The 19,198-nt window shown below is 39.2% G+C and overlaps 2 protein-coding genes across 16 annotated transcripts in view; one reads left to right on the top strand and one right to left on the bottom strand.

Moving 5' to 3' along the window:
• The window catches only part of KHDRBS2 (KH RNA binding domain containing, signal transduction associated 2), a 349,072-nt gene that overhangs the window by 53,653 nt on the left and 276,221 nt on the right, over nucleotides 1–19,198 (top strand). For all 15 annotated transcript variants that reach the window (XR_014953621.1, XR_013339757.2, XR_013339753.2 and 12 more), the window contains exon 2: nucleotides 6,538–6,665. Coding sequence is in view for 3 of the 15 variants with exons in the window: in XM_021525682.3 (XP_021381357.2) it covers nucleotides 6,538–6,665 (128 nt within the window). In the remaining 12 variants the exon portion in view is untranslated. The remainder of the gene's footprint in view (nucleotides 1–6,537; nucleotides 6,666–19,198) is intronic.
• LOC146767817 (uncharacterized) lies at nucleotides 142–2,681 on the bottom strand. The gene has a single exon (XM_085574716.1). It carries the CDS (start codon nucleotides 2,325–2,327, stop codon nucleotides 1,431–1,433), a length of 897 nt encoding a protein of 298 aa, XP_085430842.1. The 5' UTR covers nucleotides 2,328–2,681; the 3' UTR covers nucleotides 142–1,430.

Below are 19,198 nucleotides of genomic sequence, written 5' to 3'. Positions count from 1 at the left end.
TCAAGCTAAGAAAGCCTCTGCAGATTTCATGACATGGGAAGGTTTGAATGATTCCATATGCTCATGGATAGCCAGGTTTGTCTCCCACAAGTGAATTGTCCATCTGGCAGCCACATCTTTTCTTTTGGGGGATTTATCAGAAATGCACAGAAAACTAACAAGCTAAACATAAGCATGAGGGATGCAATGAGTGCAACATATCCCTAAAAGCATTTGTTCTGTTTTTGTAGTGTGTGTTGCAGGTGACCATAGTTTTTGCAGTTGGCAAGTAAAAATTTTCAGCTAAAGAACTAGCTGTGTGTCAGTGCTGTGAGCAAGCAAGGTGGCAGCTTGATCCTGGCCTGGATTCCTTCATGAGACTGTCTTAATGCTTCTTTTCTGTGGTTGTACTAGTCATGGAGTGACATGAGGATTATACACAGTAACAGCTGACTGTAGTTCAATACAAAAATTGAATACAGTTTGTCTTGCTCCAGTCTTTTGAGAAGACTCTTTTTGCTCCAGTCTTGAAAGTAACAGTTCTTGGTGCAAAACTGTTTTTTGATGACTTTTGTCGTCTTTGGCCATGGTCTGAAGAGCCTCTAGCCTTTAGTGACATGCTGGGCATTAAACCTGAGGCTTTGTGCAGGACACAGCATGGGGGCGGTTTCTCTGTGAAGGCTTTGGGGTTTATTTTTAAAGTCTTTAAAGGAGAAGGAAAATCTTTTCAGAGGCTTTGTACCAGGCATTAGATTTGGATTGGCATTATAGGCAGTGTCTTTGAGATAGAGTAATTGTAAATTGACTTCACTCTTCACTGCTTTGCTGTGAGAAGAGTGGTAACAGGAGAAGTTACTCTGGGAGATGTTTGGGATAAAGCATAAGAAGACAGGTGTGGAAGGACAAGAGATTTCCTAATAAGTTGTTGGTGTCTTTGGTACCAGGGCAAAAACATGAAAACACTGTGGAAACCCAATATAGAGAGAAAGGCACCCCCATACAGAATGTTCAATACCCCATTTTATACACAAGTGGGTATCACAGAACAGAATGACAAAAGCAGTGCTGAAGTTTCATGCTTGTTATCCTCCTAACCTGAAAAGGCCTTGCAAGGATGTCTTTGGATTTTCAGATGCATTTTTTGATGGAGAATAGAGCCTTAGCCCCAGGCTTGAGCATTTGATTTGACTTTATTTTTGCAATTGTTAGTAGGGGCTTTTTTTGTCTGAAGTAGTATCATTCCTGACACTGGTAACAGGGCATACAGTAGTTCCACTGTTGGGTGGGTATGCTGCCAGGGTTGTGCCCAGCATGGCTGGAGGACCTCCATGGAATCAGTTCTTTGTCACCTGTGGTTCAGTCAAATCAACCTGGTGTCTCTGCTGATGGCGCTTACGCCACTCCGAGGAGGTTGAGATGTCACATTCCCTCCTTAGATTCTTCCTCAGTGTTTAGAACTGTGTGCTGCGGGACCTCCCCCGGGATTGGCTCCTTGTCATCTGTGGTTCGATGAAAGAAGCTTGGTGTCCTTGCTGAAGGCGCTCACTCCTCCTTGGAGAGGCATGGATGCCCTGTTCAGTCTGTCTGTCATAGCATTCCATCCTCCTTGGATTCTCCATCAGGGGCAGCGTGCTGCAGAACCTCCGTGGGGTTCGGCTCCTTGTCATCTGCGGTTCTCTGTAAGAAAGCCGGCGCCTCTGCTGTTGGTGCCTGCTCCTCCCTGAAGAGGCACGGATGTACCAGTCATGCCTTAGAGCTCGTCCCTCATCACGTTCCATCTCCCTTAGGTACTCCCTCAACGTTTGGCTGGAAGATCTGTGTGACCTCTGCTGGGATCGTCTCCTTATTGCCCTCGGTTCTATGAAAGAAACCTGGTATTCTTGCTGACGGCGCTTACGACTCCTTGAGGGGGCACGGACTTGCCGTTGGGTCCTTCGGCCCTTGTCACGAGCAGTGTTCTGAGCCCTGCTCTGCCGCTGTCTCCTGCTGCTTGAGTGGCTGTACCCCTGGGCCTGCTGGACCCTGGTGCGGCCATTGTGATGCCTCCTTGGATACCTGCTTTGGCTCTTCTCTTGGGCCCTGCCACGGCTGCCACGGCAGGTGCCACTCCGGCTGCCACCACGGCTACCACTACAGCTTCTGCTGCAAGACTTGTGGTGCTGTTGTCCTGGGGAATGATGCTGACATCCTTCTGTAGAGTGGGACCCAGCTCGCTCTCCTTGAGCATGGCTGGCAGAGCTGATGGACTCCTCCATAGAGTGCACCTCAGAGTTACTGTCTCCTAATGTATGTGGAAAAGGTGACTGGTGTACCAGGCCTTCCACTCTTCTGTGGAACCACTCCACCATGCAGTAAAAACAGAAAGGGTGCCAATGCCAGCTCACAGAGGCTCAGTCATTAATGCCAGCCCAGCAGATTGAGCACCTTTGGTTCTCGGAAGCACCTGGACGTGCAGCCCGGGATGCCTGGATGGTGCTGGCAGCAGGGAAGAGGTGCTGCTTTCTGCCAGGTCTTCCTCTGAGGCTATTTTGCCCTGCAAACCAAAGAGATAAGCTGGTGTGGTCCCTGGTGCTGATGACACAGTCTGCAGCCAGCAGCAAAGCTACTGAAGTTGAACATTAAAGAACTGCCCACTCTGCCTCAGCACAGCACTTGGGCTGCCACCAATGCCAGGGACCATCCTGGGGCAGATGAGTAACACTTGAGTGTCTTGGCATGTTCTAGCTCTTGAGGCAAGATGGTAACTGACCTCTCTGATACATGCAGGCAGGAGCTGGGACACTGGGAGAGGAAGTTGAACATTAAAGAACTGCCCACTCTGCCTCAGCACAGCACTTGGGCTGCCACCAATGCCAGGGACCATCCTGGGGCAGATGAGTAACACTTGAGTGTCTTGGCATGTTCTAGCTCTTGAGGCAAGATGGTAACTGACCTCTCTGATACATGCAGGCAGGAGCTGGGACACTGGGAGAGGAATTCCTGGCCTCTCAGCAGCTGCAGACAGAGCCTGAGTGCATGGCAGATTGGGACCAGCACCCTAGGCCCTGTCAGGATCGTTGTCCAGAAAATCTTCTCTGTGCCTTCAGAAAGCAGACAATGGGATGGAGGCCCTTTTTCTTCCCCCACATTCAGATGTCTGTCCCCAGTGGAGGAGGCCAGACACTGTGGCCTTTTGGGGCTTCCCCAAGCATCCAGAAGGCTTGTTGTCGCAGGTGTCACAATGACTCCCCGGTGACTACGTGGGGCTTCCAGGGTCCACATCCAGAAGACACTAAACTCCAGCCCTAAGGAATGAAAACTTCTAAGGTAGCTCATCTCACATGGCTGCTCCACTCAAGAAACATCCTAATGCCATATTTTTAATATAAATTCACAGGTTACACTGATGATACTAAGCCCTATGTTCTGTTTTAGAAATAAACCAACGCAAGGCATTTCTTACTTCTCAGTCTACTTTGCAGGTCAAAAGAGGTGACACTCCACTGGAGCAGTCTGTTCAGTGTGAAGCTCCCCACATAAGTAAAGATGGACATTCTGGAGTGTCAAGTAAGGGTTCAGAAGGATGATGAAGGGTCCACGAATACAGGCTAGGAGTGCTGCCTCCAGGCTGCTCAATCTGGAGAAGACTCTATAGGGGATCTTTTCCAATGTATACCAATAACTGAAGGGAAAGTACAAAAAAGCCAGACTCTTTTCAGGGTTGTCCAGAACACAGAACTTCTCTCAGAATATTGGGGAACTTTTTTTTACTGTGAGGGTGACCAAGCACTGTCAGGGTGCTTGTGGACTCTCCCTCCTTGGAGATGATACTCAAAAGCTGTCTGGCTATGGTCACGGGCTAGTCAGCAGTGCTTCCTGGAAGAAACCTGATGTCCCCAGTGTCCCTGCTGCCTTCTTCTGTGGTTCTGGGCTCGCAGCTGGGCTCTCAACACGATTCCTTCTCATTTGCTTCTCTTTCTGTGTTTGGCCTTAAGTGCTGTGGGACCTCCGCTGAAATGGGCTCTCTGTTGCCTTTCATTCCCTGGAGGAAACTCAGTTCTCCATTGCTGTTTCTTGTGCCTCCCATAATAAGCTGGGACTGGCTCTTCTGGGTTTAGAGCTCAGCCCTCATCATGGAGTGAAACCAATTAAAGTGCCACAGCTTGTCTCAGTCGTGGTAGATAAACAAACTGTTATTCACATAAGTCTGATAAGCCCAGCTGAAGTAGTCTTTCATTAGCTTCAGCAAAGACCCCATTTTCATTCTGCAACTTCCATGTACTCTCAGTTGAAAACAAAGCACGAGACTGGCACTAGTTGCAAGGCATGGTAGACGATTCAAAGCATAGCATTTTGTCCTAGGCTTTAGTACCCATCCCTACTGACCATACAGACTTTTAAGTATCTTCAGCTTTCCAGGAGAAACAGTTGTTCATAAAGCTAATGGCATCCTTGCCTGTATCAACAGTAGTGTGGTCAGCAGGACCAGGGCAGTGATTGTTCCCCTGTACTCAGCACTGCTGAGGCTACACCTTGGATGCTGTGTCCAGTTCTGGGCCCCTCACAAAGACATTGGGGGACTGGAGTGTGTCCAGAGAATGGCAGCAGAGTTGGGGAGGGGTCTGGTGCACAGACCTGATGAGGAGCAGCAGAGGGAGTTGTGGTGGATTAGCGTGGAGAAAAGGAGGCTTGGGGCAGAATTCATTGTTCTCTTCAACTACCTGAATGGAGGTTATAGTCAGGTGGGGGTTGGTTTCTTCTCCCAGGCAAGTAGTGACAGGATGAGAAGACATAGCCTCAGTCTTTGTCAGAGGAGGTTCAGGTTGGACAGCAGGAACCGTGTCTTCACAAAAACAGTTATTGAGCATTGGAATGGATTACCCAGGGAGGTGGTGAAATGACTGTCCCTGAAAGTATTTAAAATACTTGTAGATGTGGCACTTAGGCATATGGTTTAGGATGGACTTGGCAGAGCTTGATTAACAGCTGAACTTGATCACCCTAAAGGTCTTCTCCAACTTAAACTTTCATGGTTCTAGTGAACTATATGTGTATATGTAGATAGACTTTCCCCATCTGCCTTTTAGAATTATCTAATTCAGTACTGTGTTCACAATACGTTTGGGAAATTCCTTTATTTCATTTACTACTTACTGTGCTTGTAACACTTTTCCCTCTTTATGAAACCTTTGTCTCTCCCCTCTGTACCCCCATAGCACACCCCTTTGTATAATTGCATTGGATCTATTTTCAAAGAACTTTTTATCTATTAAACTTGCCCAAAATGAGTATTTTACTTACTTAATTGATGCTTGCTGCTTTCCAGATTAATCTTCCACTGAATGCAACATACCACATTTTTTTTTTACATGTGTTCAAGTATTTTACAATAATGAAATGCTCTTCTGATGCTTTCAGTGATTGTAAATAACTTTTTAATCCTAAATTATTGAATGTGTATCCCATCTGAGCTCATTTAGGTGTGTTCTTTGGGAGGTTTTAAAAGAGCTTTATAACTGTAACATTAGAGAACTGTCTGCTGGTGCAGGCTTTAAATAAATTATTTGATCTCATAAAAGCAGCATAAACATTTATTAACAAATCATGACATGGGCTGTTCTTTTCAACACATTTTTTCTTTATGCATGTTGGAAATCAAAGAAACTTGTATATGAATGTTAGAACGTGCTGTGGCTGTGTTCCTCCTTTCCACTATTGCTTTCCCATCCTTGAAGCAGCATGTTTCTGAGATCCACAGCTGTCCTTTTAGCTATAATTCAGTTATAATTAGCTCATTATAAGCATTGCCACTTTCTGTGCTGTCAACGATGTCACTGCTGCAGAAGCAGCTTTTTCTATAGTACCTGAACTGTCAGGGAGCTCTCAGACACTATATAAGATGCTCTTCACAGGATAATGAATTCAATTATTTGTTGTTATCCATTGGTTATAAAGCATTCAGGAATAAAGAATTCAGAACTATTCTACCTGAAAATCTTTTTTATTTATTTATTTTAATTGTAAATTCTAGAGTGTTCTACAGATTATCAATTATATATACATTCTATATAAATTATATACACATATATATATACACATATCTCATGTTTTTCACTGCATTTCTTAATTGAAGATTTTTTTGAGCAAGAGTTAACTTTATTTCTTATCGTTAACTAATTCAGAGGTATTTGAATGGAAACTCAGTAACAACAAGAAGTTTCTTCAGTTTGCTAGTATTTGTACTGAAAGTTAGCTATTGCAGCTTCGTTCTGGCAGGTCACATTTACACAAAGCATCGAGCAGTGATGATGTCATTCCTTTTAAAAGACTGACAGCTGGAATTGTAAGCCTCATCTATTCCTGCTCCTGCTGAGATCATTTGGCTTCCCTTTCAGCTGGGGAAGAATTAGTTGTGAGTGTCACCTCTGCCTCCCAGCACTGCTGAGAGTCCAGGTTCTCTTAAAGACAGCAAACATCACTGGTATTCAGTGCACGGTCTAGGTAGGAATGTGTAGGTTTAAACTTCCTAAGGATGACAACTACATGTCACTGATTGTTCTGTTTTGTGATATTTTTCAGAAATGGAAAGATTTCAGGGTTCAGAAGGCAAGAAGGAAGATGAAGAAAAGAAATATCTTGATGTTATCAGCAACAAAAACATAAAGCTGTCAGAGAGAGTTCTGATCCCTGTCAAACAATATCCAAAGGTACTGTAAATTTAGTCTAACACTTATTATTAATATAATGATGACAAAATTATACACAACCATTTTTATTGAGTCATAACATGCAGGCTTTGGGGTATTAAAAACAAAAAAAATAAGCTCCTATTTAAGTGTATCTGTTAGCTATACATGTTTTAGCTCCTGTCTTGAGGCCTTTTAGAAAAGCAATTAAAGTGAATTGAGATTTTTTTCAGTTTTGTCCTTACACAAACTGCTGAGGTTTTTTCTTAGTTTTTTTTGTTTTAGTTTTTTGGGTTTTTTTACATATATAATGCTTTTATAAAATAAAATACCAGTTGCCCAAGAAAAAAATGTTCCAGTAACTTTGAAAGTCTTCCTCATAGAAGAGGTGGGGGATTTTCTCTCATGTAGTAAGTTTTAAAAGATCAAGTGTTGGAATTACTGCAGGCTGTGACTGACAATGTTCATTATTGTTTATAAAAATCAAATGTTTTAGTATCTCAGACTTTCTTATTAGTTCTCATTGTTATATACTTTAATGCAGAAAAAGGATTTTATTTCTTGCAAAACTTAGTTGCTTGCAGGAAGTTTTTTGTTTTACTTTTTATAAGAGAATATTGGGTTTTCTTGGGTGTTTGTTTGGTTTTCTTGTACAGTTCTTAATTTTACATAAACAGTTATTCCAACAGTGTTATACTGAAATGCTAAACATCTCTGTTTGTCTCCAGAGTATTTTTCCTTGCTGATTTATTGTCACATGGTACGTGGTTCACCATTAGCCTTGATTACAGTTTGAGCTTTTTGCTTTATACTTTCATCAGAGCAGTAAATTACAATTGGTAAAAAGCTCATCGAACAAAATGAAAGGTGTAAAAAAATTGAGATTCAATGATTCCAGCTGATACTTACCTCCTGACTAGTGAATATAAAACTGAGATAATGTAATAATCCAAATGGTGAAGACCTTAGAAACACATACAATGCTATAAGGAATTACTTAATGCTATAAGGAATTACTTTCTTGCTGCATAGTCTGAGGTGCTTTGCCTTGATTTGTGGTATTTTGTGTAAATGCTGTAGGTGATCTGAAGTTCCTAGTCAGGATGTAATAGTGCTGTAACTTCATAACAGCAGACTGATAATTATTCAGAATACTGTTTGATGAAGAGAGTAGAATAAAAGACAAAACACTCTCATCTATCCAATATAGCACCTGAATATGATTAAATTAGCTTAATTTACTTTAATGAATGTGTCATATTAATGAATAGTAAAAGATATAAGGTATTTTTACAGTTTTGAGTGGTGTAGCAAAAGAAATCAGTGTGATGGAAATGAAATACTTATTCAGTAATGCAGAATAATCTCTTGCAGGGTTTCTGTAGTTGATTTGCTACCAATATTCTGTGCTTGGCATGGAACTGTTCCCAGAACTGCAGGTTTCCTGATACTGTCTCTAGGAACCTTCTTTCAAGGACTGCATTTGCACTTTGTTTCAAATAGCTGATTGCTGTGATCTAGTGTCTTGTCTTTTCTGGATGACTGTATGCATTAGTCAAATCAGCAGAGAGCAATTGCTGCAGCTTGCTTTATATATAATGAAAAAAAAAGTAGAAAATAATTAAGAGGATTAGTTTTATATATTTGGTAGAATATGTTAATAATAGCAGTTGATCAGACTTGTACTTATAAACAAGATAATTACCATATGATTTCACTTAGGAGTAATTTCTATTTGAAAGAACATTATTTTAAATCATTCAGTCGTTGTTTGCTGATAAGCTTTTTTGGGCAGTGCTAGGTAAGCAGGGTTCTGTAAATATGCAGAAAGTGTCCAAGTGTATAAATTGTAAAAAGAAATTCTGCCCAGGTAAAAACCATCTAAAACAACAGTTTACAGGCTCTCTGTTTAGCAATGAGGGCAGCTCTTGGAAGACATTTGCACTTACTTTAACTTCATGTAAAAATACAAATTGCTTTAAGGGAACCTTTGGCATAAAAATTTATTATGGTCTGTAGGCTAAGCTACAATGACAGCTATAGAGTCAGCAGCAGCATTTTAAGGTTTGAGCAAAAGTTAACACAGAAGGCTTCTAGTGGCTAAATAGTTCTTGAAGTTGCAGAATAAGTCTTCCGATATTGTCTCTACTCAAGTGTCCACAGTCTGGTGCAGACAACAGGAAAAGAATATGAAAGGCTGTGACTGTCTTGTGTTACTAGCTGGTGAAGACACAGGCCTCTTTCCTCTGCTCTAAAATGGGGATTTAAAATAGAGACAGGGTGTTAGATCATACTTCAGCAATGATCTTTTCTGAGATTAATTATCTTAAATACCAGCAGCCCAGGTAAAAACAGCATCTCATTTACACACACTCCACTATACAGCAGGTATTTTTAATGCAGTCAAAATTTCTCTTGAAACAGTGATGCAATGTCTTTGTCAATGCTTCGTTCTGTTCCATAGGGCCTCTTTTTTTTTAACTTTCATGCTATGTGAACTCCAACTAAGACTTGCATGAAAATACCTCAGGGTTTGTTTAAAAAGACTCCAGCACAGATCAGTGTGAATTTATTTCAAATACATCAGATATGGGAAAAGAGTGGGTTATTTAAAAAAATTGAAATAAACCCAAAAATCTGAAATTATCTTGTTGCTGAAAAACAAAAGTGACAGTTTAAACACTTGGTGGGAATCTGTCATTTGCATGGCAATGCAGATTTTTGCCATTTACTTACTTGTAGTTAGGCTCCTGTTGTTTTCTACAGTTCCTACCTTTTTCTGTGATAGTTTGTTTAAGGAGCATCTAAACTGGGCTTTGCAAATTTGCTCCTTTGCACAGTTTAAGAATTTGAGAGCTTGTTTAAAGCCTTAGCTTTATGTAACACATAAAATAGGAAGTTTTTGTTTGCAAACTTGTCCAGTACACATTGTAAATTAAAATGTTGCTGACTGGTGAAATTCTGCCCTCATTATCCTGACTTCAGCTTAGCTGGGTTTCAGCCATTAAGGAATGGCTCAGTTTGTTAATTTCTTTTGCTTTCTCTGAGTGCAGATATGTGAAATAGCTGACAAGGTAAAAATTAGCAGTATGCCTATAAAAGTCTTAAATATTGCAGTGTATCTGTCTTGGTTTGACCTCAGCCAGCAACCAAGCCCCATACAGATACTTGCTCACTCCTACACCAGTGGCATGGGAGAGAGACAGAATAGTGACAGCATGTTGACACAAGAGACTTTAATAGCTAAAGCAAAATTGTGCATGGAAGTGAAGCAAAATCAGGAATGTCTTCACTCTTCCCATGGATAGGCAGGTGTTCAGCCATCTCCAGAGAACAGGGCCCTGTCGTATCGCGGCAGGCACTCCCCTCGCCGCGGCACCCCGAGCGGTGCCGTGCTGGGCGGCGAGAGGGAAGAGAACGGGCGGCCGCTCCCCCTGTGGAGCTCTGCTGTCCCAGTCGGTGGTGAGGGAACAGACGAAGGCGACACGGGACTTGGGGGTGAACAGAATGGTTTTATTCAGTGAGCCCCAAGACCCCCTTGGGAGGAGGAACAAAGGTTTTATACAAGAACTTAGGAGGAGGGGTATAGGAACAGTAACCAATAAGGGAATAGCAGGGGAGGAGTTTAGGGCAGAACTAACATATCACAAACCTATCAGGGGAAGCAGGGGAGTGGAATAGCACAAGGTAACCAATAGGGTGTTGAGCCTCACTAAATAGACAGGGAATGCTCTGGAAGCAGGGGAGGGAGCCTGGGAGGAGTGACAGGGAATGTTCTGGGGAAAGGGGCAGGGAAAGGGAGGATTGACAACTTGGAGATGAGGGAGTTAGGGAAGAGCTAGGGAAGATTGACAACTGGGGAGAGGAGGAGATTAGCGGGGGGGGCGGGGTGAACAGATATTGAACAAATATCAAATTAAATAAAAACACACCACCACAGGGCCCCATCATATTTAATGGTGACTTTGGAAGACAAATGCTGTCCTCCAAATGTCTCCTCCTTCTCTCACCTTTGTATGCTGATCATGACACTGTATGGTTTGGGATATCCCACTGGTATTTGGGGTCAATGTCCTTCCAACTTCTTGAGAACTCCCAGCCTCCTCGCAGGTCAGGTGGGATGAGGAGCAGAAAAGCTTTGACACTGTTAATGCTGCTCAGCAATATCAAAAACATCTGTATTTTATCAACATTGTTTTCAGCACAAATCCAAAACACAGATCCAGACTTCTAAGAAAGTGATGTCTATCCCAGCCAAAACCAGTACAGCATCTGTTAGTTTTTAAAGGTTCAGTGCCAGACATTGTTAGTTTATATTGTTTTATGCTTCATAAACTCATGACTTCAAGCAAATAAATTAGACAAACTCATCAGTGCTAAAGAATTCATTGTGAAGGGTGAACTTCTCTGGTTTTATTCTGTCTTTAACATCTAACTCAGACAAGTAAAGTGATTTTTATTTAGTGTTCTCATTTTTCATGTGTTTTTTTCTCTCAAACTTGATGGTTGTGCTTTCAAAACAACTGGTGTCATATTAATCATCAGATGATTTGTGTGTTTAGTTCACTTTTAAGTAAGATATGAAGAACAACATATGCTAATATGTCCATTAAATGAAATGACAAGAAAATATAAAATTTCTAAGGGAAGTGGGGCCTGGACTGTTAGTGAGATGAATGAGTAGCCATGACTTCTCTCTGTGATTTATATTGTTTTAATGAAATAAGTACCATGTTGTTGAATAAAGCAGGAGGACCATTTGATCTGTCACTAATCCTGTAGATGTTTCAGGAGATTATAAAAACTCCAACACTTTAATAAGAGAAAAAAGAACTTAGTATCTAACTATGGAATGGAGATTTTTGCTTGCCTTGCCAGTATTTTTTCCTCATGTCTAAGACAAGAAAAGCCTTTATACATGGCAAGATACTAGAATTTAGACTGATGCCAAACTAAATCTGAAGATTGCACTGGTTCAGTATTTCAACTGAGTTCTTTAAAGAGAAGCCTGAACATTGGAAGGCAGAAAATTATTAATTTACATGAAGTGTATTGTACTGAAATTGATCCTGCAATTAGTTGTATAAATAAAGAATGCTTTCTTTTATATCTTGAAAGATTTTTATTTCTACCTGGTCATAATGAAATACTGAACATGCATCATTGTAACAAAGTAATGCTTTTTGCTTTATAAAAATGGGGAAGTTTCAAAATTTCTTTTTAGTTGAGGCCAATTCAATTTTCAAATTAAAGTGTAATTGTCACTCAGAATCTCTGATCTACGCAATACTAAGAATGATAGGGGCAAAAACTTCTTTAGGTACTGTGTTTAATCTGGAATTTATTAGTATTTAATTTTTTCATTAAATTTCAATTTCTGGAGTCACTGATATACAGAAAATTATTCCAGAAAATGTATATAAATTGTACATAAGTTTCATAAAAATCTAATGAAAAGATACTTGAATAAGTATTATTCAGGGGTGAAATACCAGGCCCTCAGATATTAGAAGAAGGATCTTTTGCGTTTTCTGGTATCTCAGTTCCGCTTCTTACCAAATTCCCTATTAATGTATGGTTTCAACTTTGATCATTAATTTATTTCAGATAGACCAGCAGAAATATTTCAAAATTTGAATTTTAGTTTTTCAGTATTGTTGACTTTTTTGCTTCAAATAAATAGCTATAACCAAGATAGTTTCTTTAAATCACTTCTGTATGAACTGTCCAACTAATTCTGAAAAGTGAAATGAAATGTGAACACTTGAAGAGAAGAAAGTTGGAAAAGTGGTTATCTTCCTGTACTTAAGCTGAGAGAAAAGGCAAAACATCTCAAACCTCAAAATCTCATTCTACATCTCCAGAATTTTCTTGCAAGTGGTGCAATTCTACTATTCTGTGCAGTACTCAGTATTTCTGATTGCACTCAAGACCCAAAATAGATAAAAAATCTTCTGTTCCATTTAATGTCAACAGACATTTGGAAAATCCAGACAAATACTTTAGCTGTACTTTCAGTAAAATACATGAAAAAATATCACAAATTTTATTTTCCCTCCTGACTTATTTAGGACCTGATCTTTCATCCATCTCTCTACTTACCTTTTCCAGGTAAGTTCAGGAAATGAACCTGGAGTCTTAACGCTTCTAGAGCCGATGCCAATCTTTCAGAGCTCTTGAATGGTTACAGGAAATACCTTTTATTGTATAAAAAAATAATTTCTGTCCCCATTTTCATCAATGCTTTATTTGTTTTCATAACACTGCTGCTGAAATCAGCTCTGACATTAACTACCTTCTTTATTATGCTGAGAAATGCTGCTCTGTATGGACCTCTTTAAAAATTGTTTCCTAAAATTGTTCCTAACTGCAGAGAATCAAGTGTATTCCAGATAGAATTCAGAAATTTGCCTTCCTGATTCATTTAACTATCCATGGCAGTATAACTATTTAGCAAGGTAATTAAAACAGCATTAACATAGTTAAAAACAGTGGTACAAAAAAATATTCCCAGCGTTAGGGCTTCTTTCCCTGCCTTTGATTGCATGATGGTGAAAGCGTGTCTTCCCTTTATTTATACATGAAAATACATAGTTCAGCCTTCATCCTTTACTGTTTTCTTCCTAACCTCATTCTTGAAATTACAAGCAGGGACACAAAATTGCTGCTTAGTGATTTGCTGGGATTTACTCAGTGCTGTTACAGTGGAATGTGGTATCACCTTCCATATTTCAAGGCAGACTTTTAGAGTGGTTTGAATTTACCATTTCATATTGCAGAGCACTCAAAGGCCAAAACTAGGATGGAAACACCCTTTGTACTCAATACACTTCATAAGTACACTGGTCTTTCTCCAAGGAGCTGATAGTCTAGAAAACACAATGTAAGTAGAAAATGGGACAAATAAAAATATGAGCAGGAGAAAGTCAGTAGCTGGTAGCAACTGTGTGAAATATGGACAAGTTCTAGCCACTCCCCATTGGGAATGTTGGTCATGACTCATGTTTTCTAGGCCACCAAAATTTGAATATGCCTCTCTATTCTTCTTTATTATTCCTATCTGAGGGGGAAAAATATATAATTTGTAGCACCACTTTAATAAAGTAAGTGTGAGAGTGGGCAGGAATTCACCCTGCTTAAACCAACATCTCTAATCAGGAGCATGATTTCATGTTACACTAGTTGTGTATGATTGTGGGCATGTGCTCAACGTACACCCAAACATACTTGGGGTTTTTCTTTGCAATTACAGCAGTAGTGGTTCTTTCTCTGCTCTTGGTATTAATGGATGATGTGAGGGCTAAATTTTGTCTTCAGTATCATCTGTACAAGTTCAGTATTTTCAAAGGAATCTGCTTTTGGAATCTGAGGGGAGTTCAGTAAGCAAGTCTGTTGATGATTTACGATAAGAAATAGAATCTACCTCACTTCCACTTAGCTGTGTTGCTTTTTAAGGACTAAAAAAAAAGTAGTGAACAGTAAAAATTAAGTACACAGTGAATCATATCTACTGAAGCTTTCAAATTGAACCTATGCCTCATGAGAACTGTAAAGCAAACTATTGGTTAGAGTAAGATTTTTCACAGTACTCTTGACTTCAACAGGAGCAGAACTAAGCCAGTGATACGTACTGATCAAAAATCTCACCTATTTGTGATCAGGTTTTGATGACTTGTTTCTACTTTTTTTCTTCTAGCTTTTAAGAGGATCAGTTGCCAGTTACGTTAGTTAGCATTTATAACATCAACATCTTAAAGTTGCAGGGCAATAGAGGAAAAGACTTTATGGCAAATTGGTTCTGTTATGTGTCTGAGCTTTTCTATGTCCTTAGAAATTCACGTTTGAAAAACTCGTGATGTGTGCAAGCAGTAGGTAGAACATTGTAGTGCTATCAACATTTCTTCTAGCACAAATCCCAAACACAGCACCTTACTGTCTGTAATGAAGAAAATTAACTCCAGTCAGCCATATCCAATACAGCTTTTCCATTTGAAATGCTGCTATCATATAGGATGTGAGATTTTAATTATTTTAGTTGTAGTACTATTTCATATACATATTTTTAATAAGGAAATATAGTGCAGTATAAATGTCATGCTATTTTTGTATGTTACAGTCTTATATGCTAGCAGAGAATGAAAGAACAGTAAACTGATAATTAAGCAAATTATGATTTAAGAATGTTTTGAAAGCTTGTTAAAGTAGTTATTAAAATGAATATTTACCTTATTTCAAGCATTGAAAAAAGATCCAGTATTTAAAGGAAAAAATGCACATCAGATATTACAAAATTGCTGCAACAGGTCGTTGCTGTTAATTTTTTCATATGCCTCCATTATTGTAGTGTAAGCTGATCAAACGTTTTGTAAATGCAGAATCTATGTGGGCTAATCAGTTCTTGAAAACAAATATATTGTTTTGTCTTACCCAAACACTCCTGAAGTATGTTTTTACCTCTTGAAGCTGAAGATGAAATCTGTTTTGTTGCTTTTCAGGCTTGTTCCTCTGTTCAAGTAGTGTTACAAGGTCACTTCAAAGTAGTCATTAATGTAATTTATAATAACTCTCATCTAATTTTTGAAAATTACTTAGAAAATATTAACACAAGAAATAATACTCTGCCTTGATCCTTTTTCAATAGACCTAATTAATAGACAGGAGGTAATAGAGCTCATCACAGAACAATTCAGGTTTTGGTGGGACGTCAGTGCACAAGCAGTTCCTTGAACTTCAGAGCTAAGGAAGCTTTTTGAGTGCATCTGAGTCTTTTGCTTAGTTGTGAGCTGTGATTTGGCGCTTTGCTTATGGGTATAATGATAAAAACATTATCTTTTGTGGATTTTCTGATCTCTTATGGCATAAGGTACAGCCTTTGCCTCAGTTTGAACACGTTCTTCTATCTAGTTCTATGTGCTTTTCAAACTTCAAAGATCTTACTTGTCTTTGAAATAGTCTCCTCTTGCAAGCTGAGTTGAAGTCAAGCTTTGAGATAATAGTTACTAGGGAAAATGACTGCACCAGGTAGATGATCACCTTGCCTTAATTCCCTATGAAAGGCTTGGAAATTACATGGCCCCATGGGTCATGTATGTCTCCTCACATAGGAGAAGACCAGTTACAGCAACAAGGACATACAAGCAGCCTTCTCCAGAGCCTGTGTGCCCCAAGCAGAGTGAATGTGAATTTTCTGGACTGGTTAGTTCAGTGACAAGGTTTTCCTCCTCTTCAGGACTGTCCTTTGAGTGGTGTTGTAACTCCTTTGCAACGTCATAGATTTTGGTGGCTTTCTTGCTGTTTCTCAAACTTCCCATGCATCATCAGAAAACTTTAAAACATGTTGCTATATGGAGGAGTATGGTAATGAAAGAAATTTATGCTGAAAATGCTCTTACTTGCTGAGTTGCAGCTATTCAGCCTAGAGCATGTTTGACCTCAGCCACATTCTTTCCTGTTTCGTTTTTTACTCACATTGAGCAAACAAAATAAACAGGTGACACTTTCACATGATATGCTCTAATAGCAAAGAAATCTGTTTCATAAATGTATCTTTCATGTTTTTATTAGAATACATACATATGTGAGTATTTGTGTTTTATTAAAACTTATTAAAAATACGCCTTCCATTTTTAGCCTCCATAGCTTGGTAGTAGCATCAGTATATAAACATTTTCAGGAGCACAAAGAATCAATTGCAAGCACGTTCACTTGATAGATCTAGATTTTCTATCAACAGTAGAACCACTAATTTATCTGTGATTACCACAGGTTATCTCTGTGGTTTTTTTAACTGTTATATATCCGTGATTTGGGATTGTGAGTAAGAAGCAAAATACTACACACTGGGAGGAAGCCATGCCATCCCTCTTTCATTTCAAGAAATGTAGCAATTCATAGTTCTGTCACTCACATGTTCTTTAAAGAACACAAGGAGGAGACAATTCTTCTGTCAGTTTTCCTAGATATGAAGTCACAGTTTTGTTCCAACAGGATGGATTTAAAACAGGTGACAGTTATAGCAAAAATTTGTTTCCATCTACCTTCTGAGATCATAATCCTGTTACTGAGGTAAGGAGTGGGTAGCACTAAGGTAAATATTGTCACCTATGACTTATTCTGCTACCAGAAATGTCCACCATGGCATACACAGCATAATTGCCCACCATTTGCTCACTAATCACTGATTCCAAGCTGATAGGCCATCTACTGATGAGACAAACTATTTATTGTGTATGCTAACTCAGCAAGAGAGAATTAGATCTTCTTCACCTGGTTTATTTTACCCAAGGAAAATTCACAGAAGCAATGCTTAATGCAAGAAGAAAAAATGCTGAATGTTTAAAAGAAAACTTAGGCTATAGAGAATTGTTCAATAATGACAAGAAGAATAAACATGTTTCTCAAAAGTTAAAGAAATCTAGTGTTAGTTTTGAATAAATTATTTCTCTGTCATTTATTAAGAAAAAAAAAAAAACCCTGATGAGTAGCAGAAAGCCAGAAAAAGCCCTTTTTTTCTGAAAGAGAAGAATTTATTACTGCCTTTACCAGCAATGAATTCTTGCTGGGTCTTTTTAGGTTTTTTTACTTATATACTGGGAATATTGTTTCAGATTGTATAGCCTTAGGCTGCTCTTTATCACATTGCTTTGAGTACTTATTTTTATGATTGAATGAAAGTGGAATTTGGAAGAAATAGAATTATTTCTGTATAAGCTGTAAAACTTTATCTCAGTCACTGACTTAGGTAGCAGATACTCTAATATACTATAAAAAATTTTAAATATAAATTAGAAAGTGGATATAATTAAGACCATGTTTTATATCCTGTCCCAGCATGATGCAAGGCAGTGCTTTTTTGTTTTGGTAATTTTCAGACCCAGGAGTCTGCATTCTCAGTGGAGCATGTCCAGTGAATTGTCATGTTACCTAAAAATAATCAACATACTGAAGTGGGCAGGTTATCTGCAGATTTCCAAGGTATCAAAGTACTTTAACAGATAACAGAAATCACAGCATATTTTTCTAGATAAACGTGTTCATATATGAAATTTAAAACACTGATGCTTGGTGGCTTTATTGCCAAAATGTCACCTGACATTCGCTGCTTATGAAACTCTCTTCTTACTCGTGATACTATTTAGTTATTTCTTTAATGGAAAACTCAGTTTTCCAGAAAACCCTAATATCATGTCTGGGTCGGAAGATAGTGAAGATGGTCACTATATACAGCAACTATTGTCTCTAAACTTTGCAAAAATAAGCACTTTTAAGTCCAAGTGTATAAATCACATTTCGGATGGGTTTTGCCTTCTTCAATTGTCTTGCTTTAGTTACAAGTTGCTTGTGAGTTACACCATGTAGCAGACAAAATTTAAAAGTAATTTAAAATTTAATCCATTTTAAGTGTCTCTAATAAAGCCATTAACAACTGTGTTATGCACCTCTGTAAGTGTTGCTAACTAACATAGAGCAGAATTATAAACCCTGGAATGAGGAGTTCGTAATGTAAGTGCTGACACCAACACAACTGTAGCGCAGGAGTGGTGTCACTGCAATTAGCCTAGTGCTAGTAAAAATCATGTTTTATTATTCTTCCAGCCTCTGCAAGGCGAGATGGTTTATTTCTTTCAGGTATAATAGCATTTGTGAAATTTTTTGATATTGCAGAAATGATATGACCATGAAAAGGCAAGATGACTTTCAGAGCACTGTGTCGTGTTGTTTGGAATATCATTAGATATTACATCACCAGAAGGGGGAAAAGTGGAAAAGAAAAACATAGCTTTCAAATTTTCAGATATTTCAGTTTGTTTTTTTTTTTTTTTTTTAAGGATTCCTTTTCAGAAGAACGATGGGCACAGAAAAAGTGTTCTAAGTGTTCTTTCATGGATATACCAGCAGCATGACATACAGGGAGGAGGGAATCTCTAAAAATCCTCTCATGATTCTTCTTCATTGAAGAGAGAAAATTCTATTTTTGTTCCCTAGGAGCAGATTATCAGAACACACCATGTCTCTGCAAGGATGCGTTTCGTTAGGCTCAGGCTCAAGCTCACAGACCAAGTGCACGGAGTCAGTTGTGTCTGCAGGAGCAGAGCTGGGTGCATTAGTGCTCCACAATGCTGAATTTGTCCTCTTAGTCCAAAAGTTGACTCAGACTGCTCTAGAGTGAAACTGCAGAGATTTTCTTCACATTGAAGATAAAGGATATGTAAGCTGGGAAAGGAATGATGATGGGGCACCCCATGTGTTCATCTGCTGCTAGTAGAAAATTATTGCCTACATTTCTATGTCTAATTTTAATTTTCCAAATATAAGGAAAATACAGACAAACGAGTTCAGAGGAGAATTGGCAAGATCACCAGGCTGGAGCACGAGCTCTGTGTGCAGAGGCTGAGGGAGCTGGAGTGAATAAGCCAGGAGGAAGAGTTATCTCCAGAGGGCCTAAGAGCTGCCTCCCTGCTGTCTGCAGGGAAGGTGTTGAGGAGACACTTCACAAAGGTGCATCTTGGGGGAATAAGAGGCAGTAGGTGTAGCTTGGGACAAGAGATGTTCAG

The sequence above is a fragment of the Lonchura striata genome, chromosome 3 (assembly GCF_050655825.1).
Source record: "Lonchura striata isolate lonStrDom1 chromosome 3, ASM5065582v1, whole genome shotgun sequence".
NCBI classification, from domain to species: Eukaryota; Metazoa; Chordata; class Aves; order Passeriformes; family Estrildidae; genus Lonchura; species Lonchura striata.
Note: the sequence above shows the minus strand (reverse complement) of the source record. Positions and strands in the feature narration are given on the sequence as shown.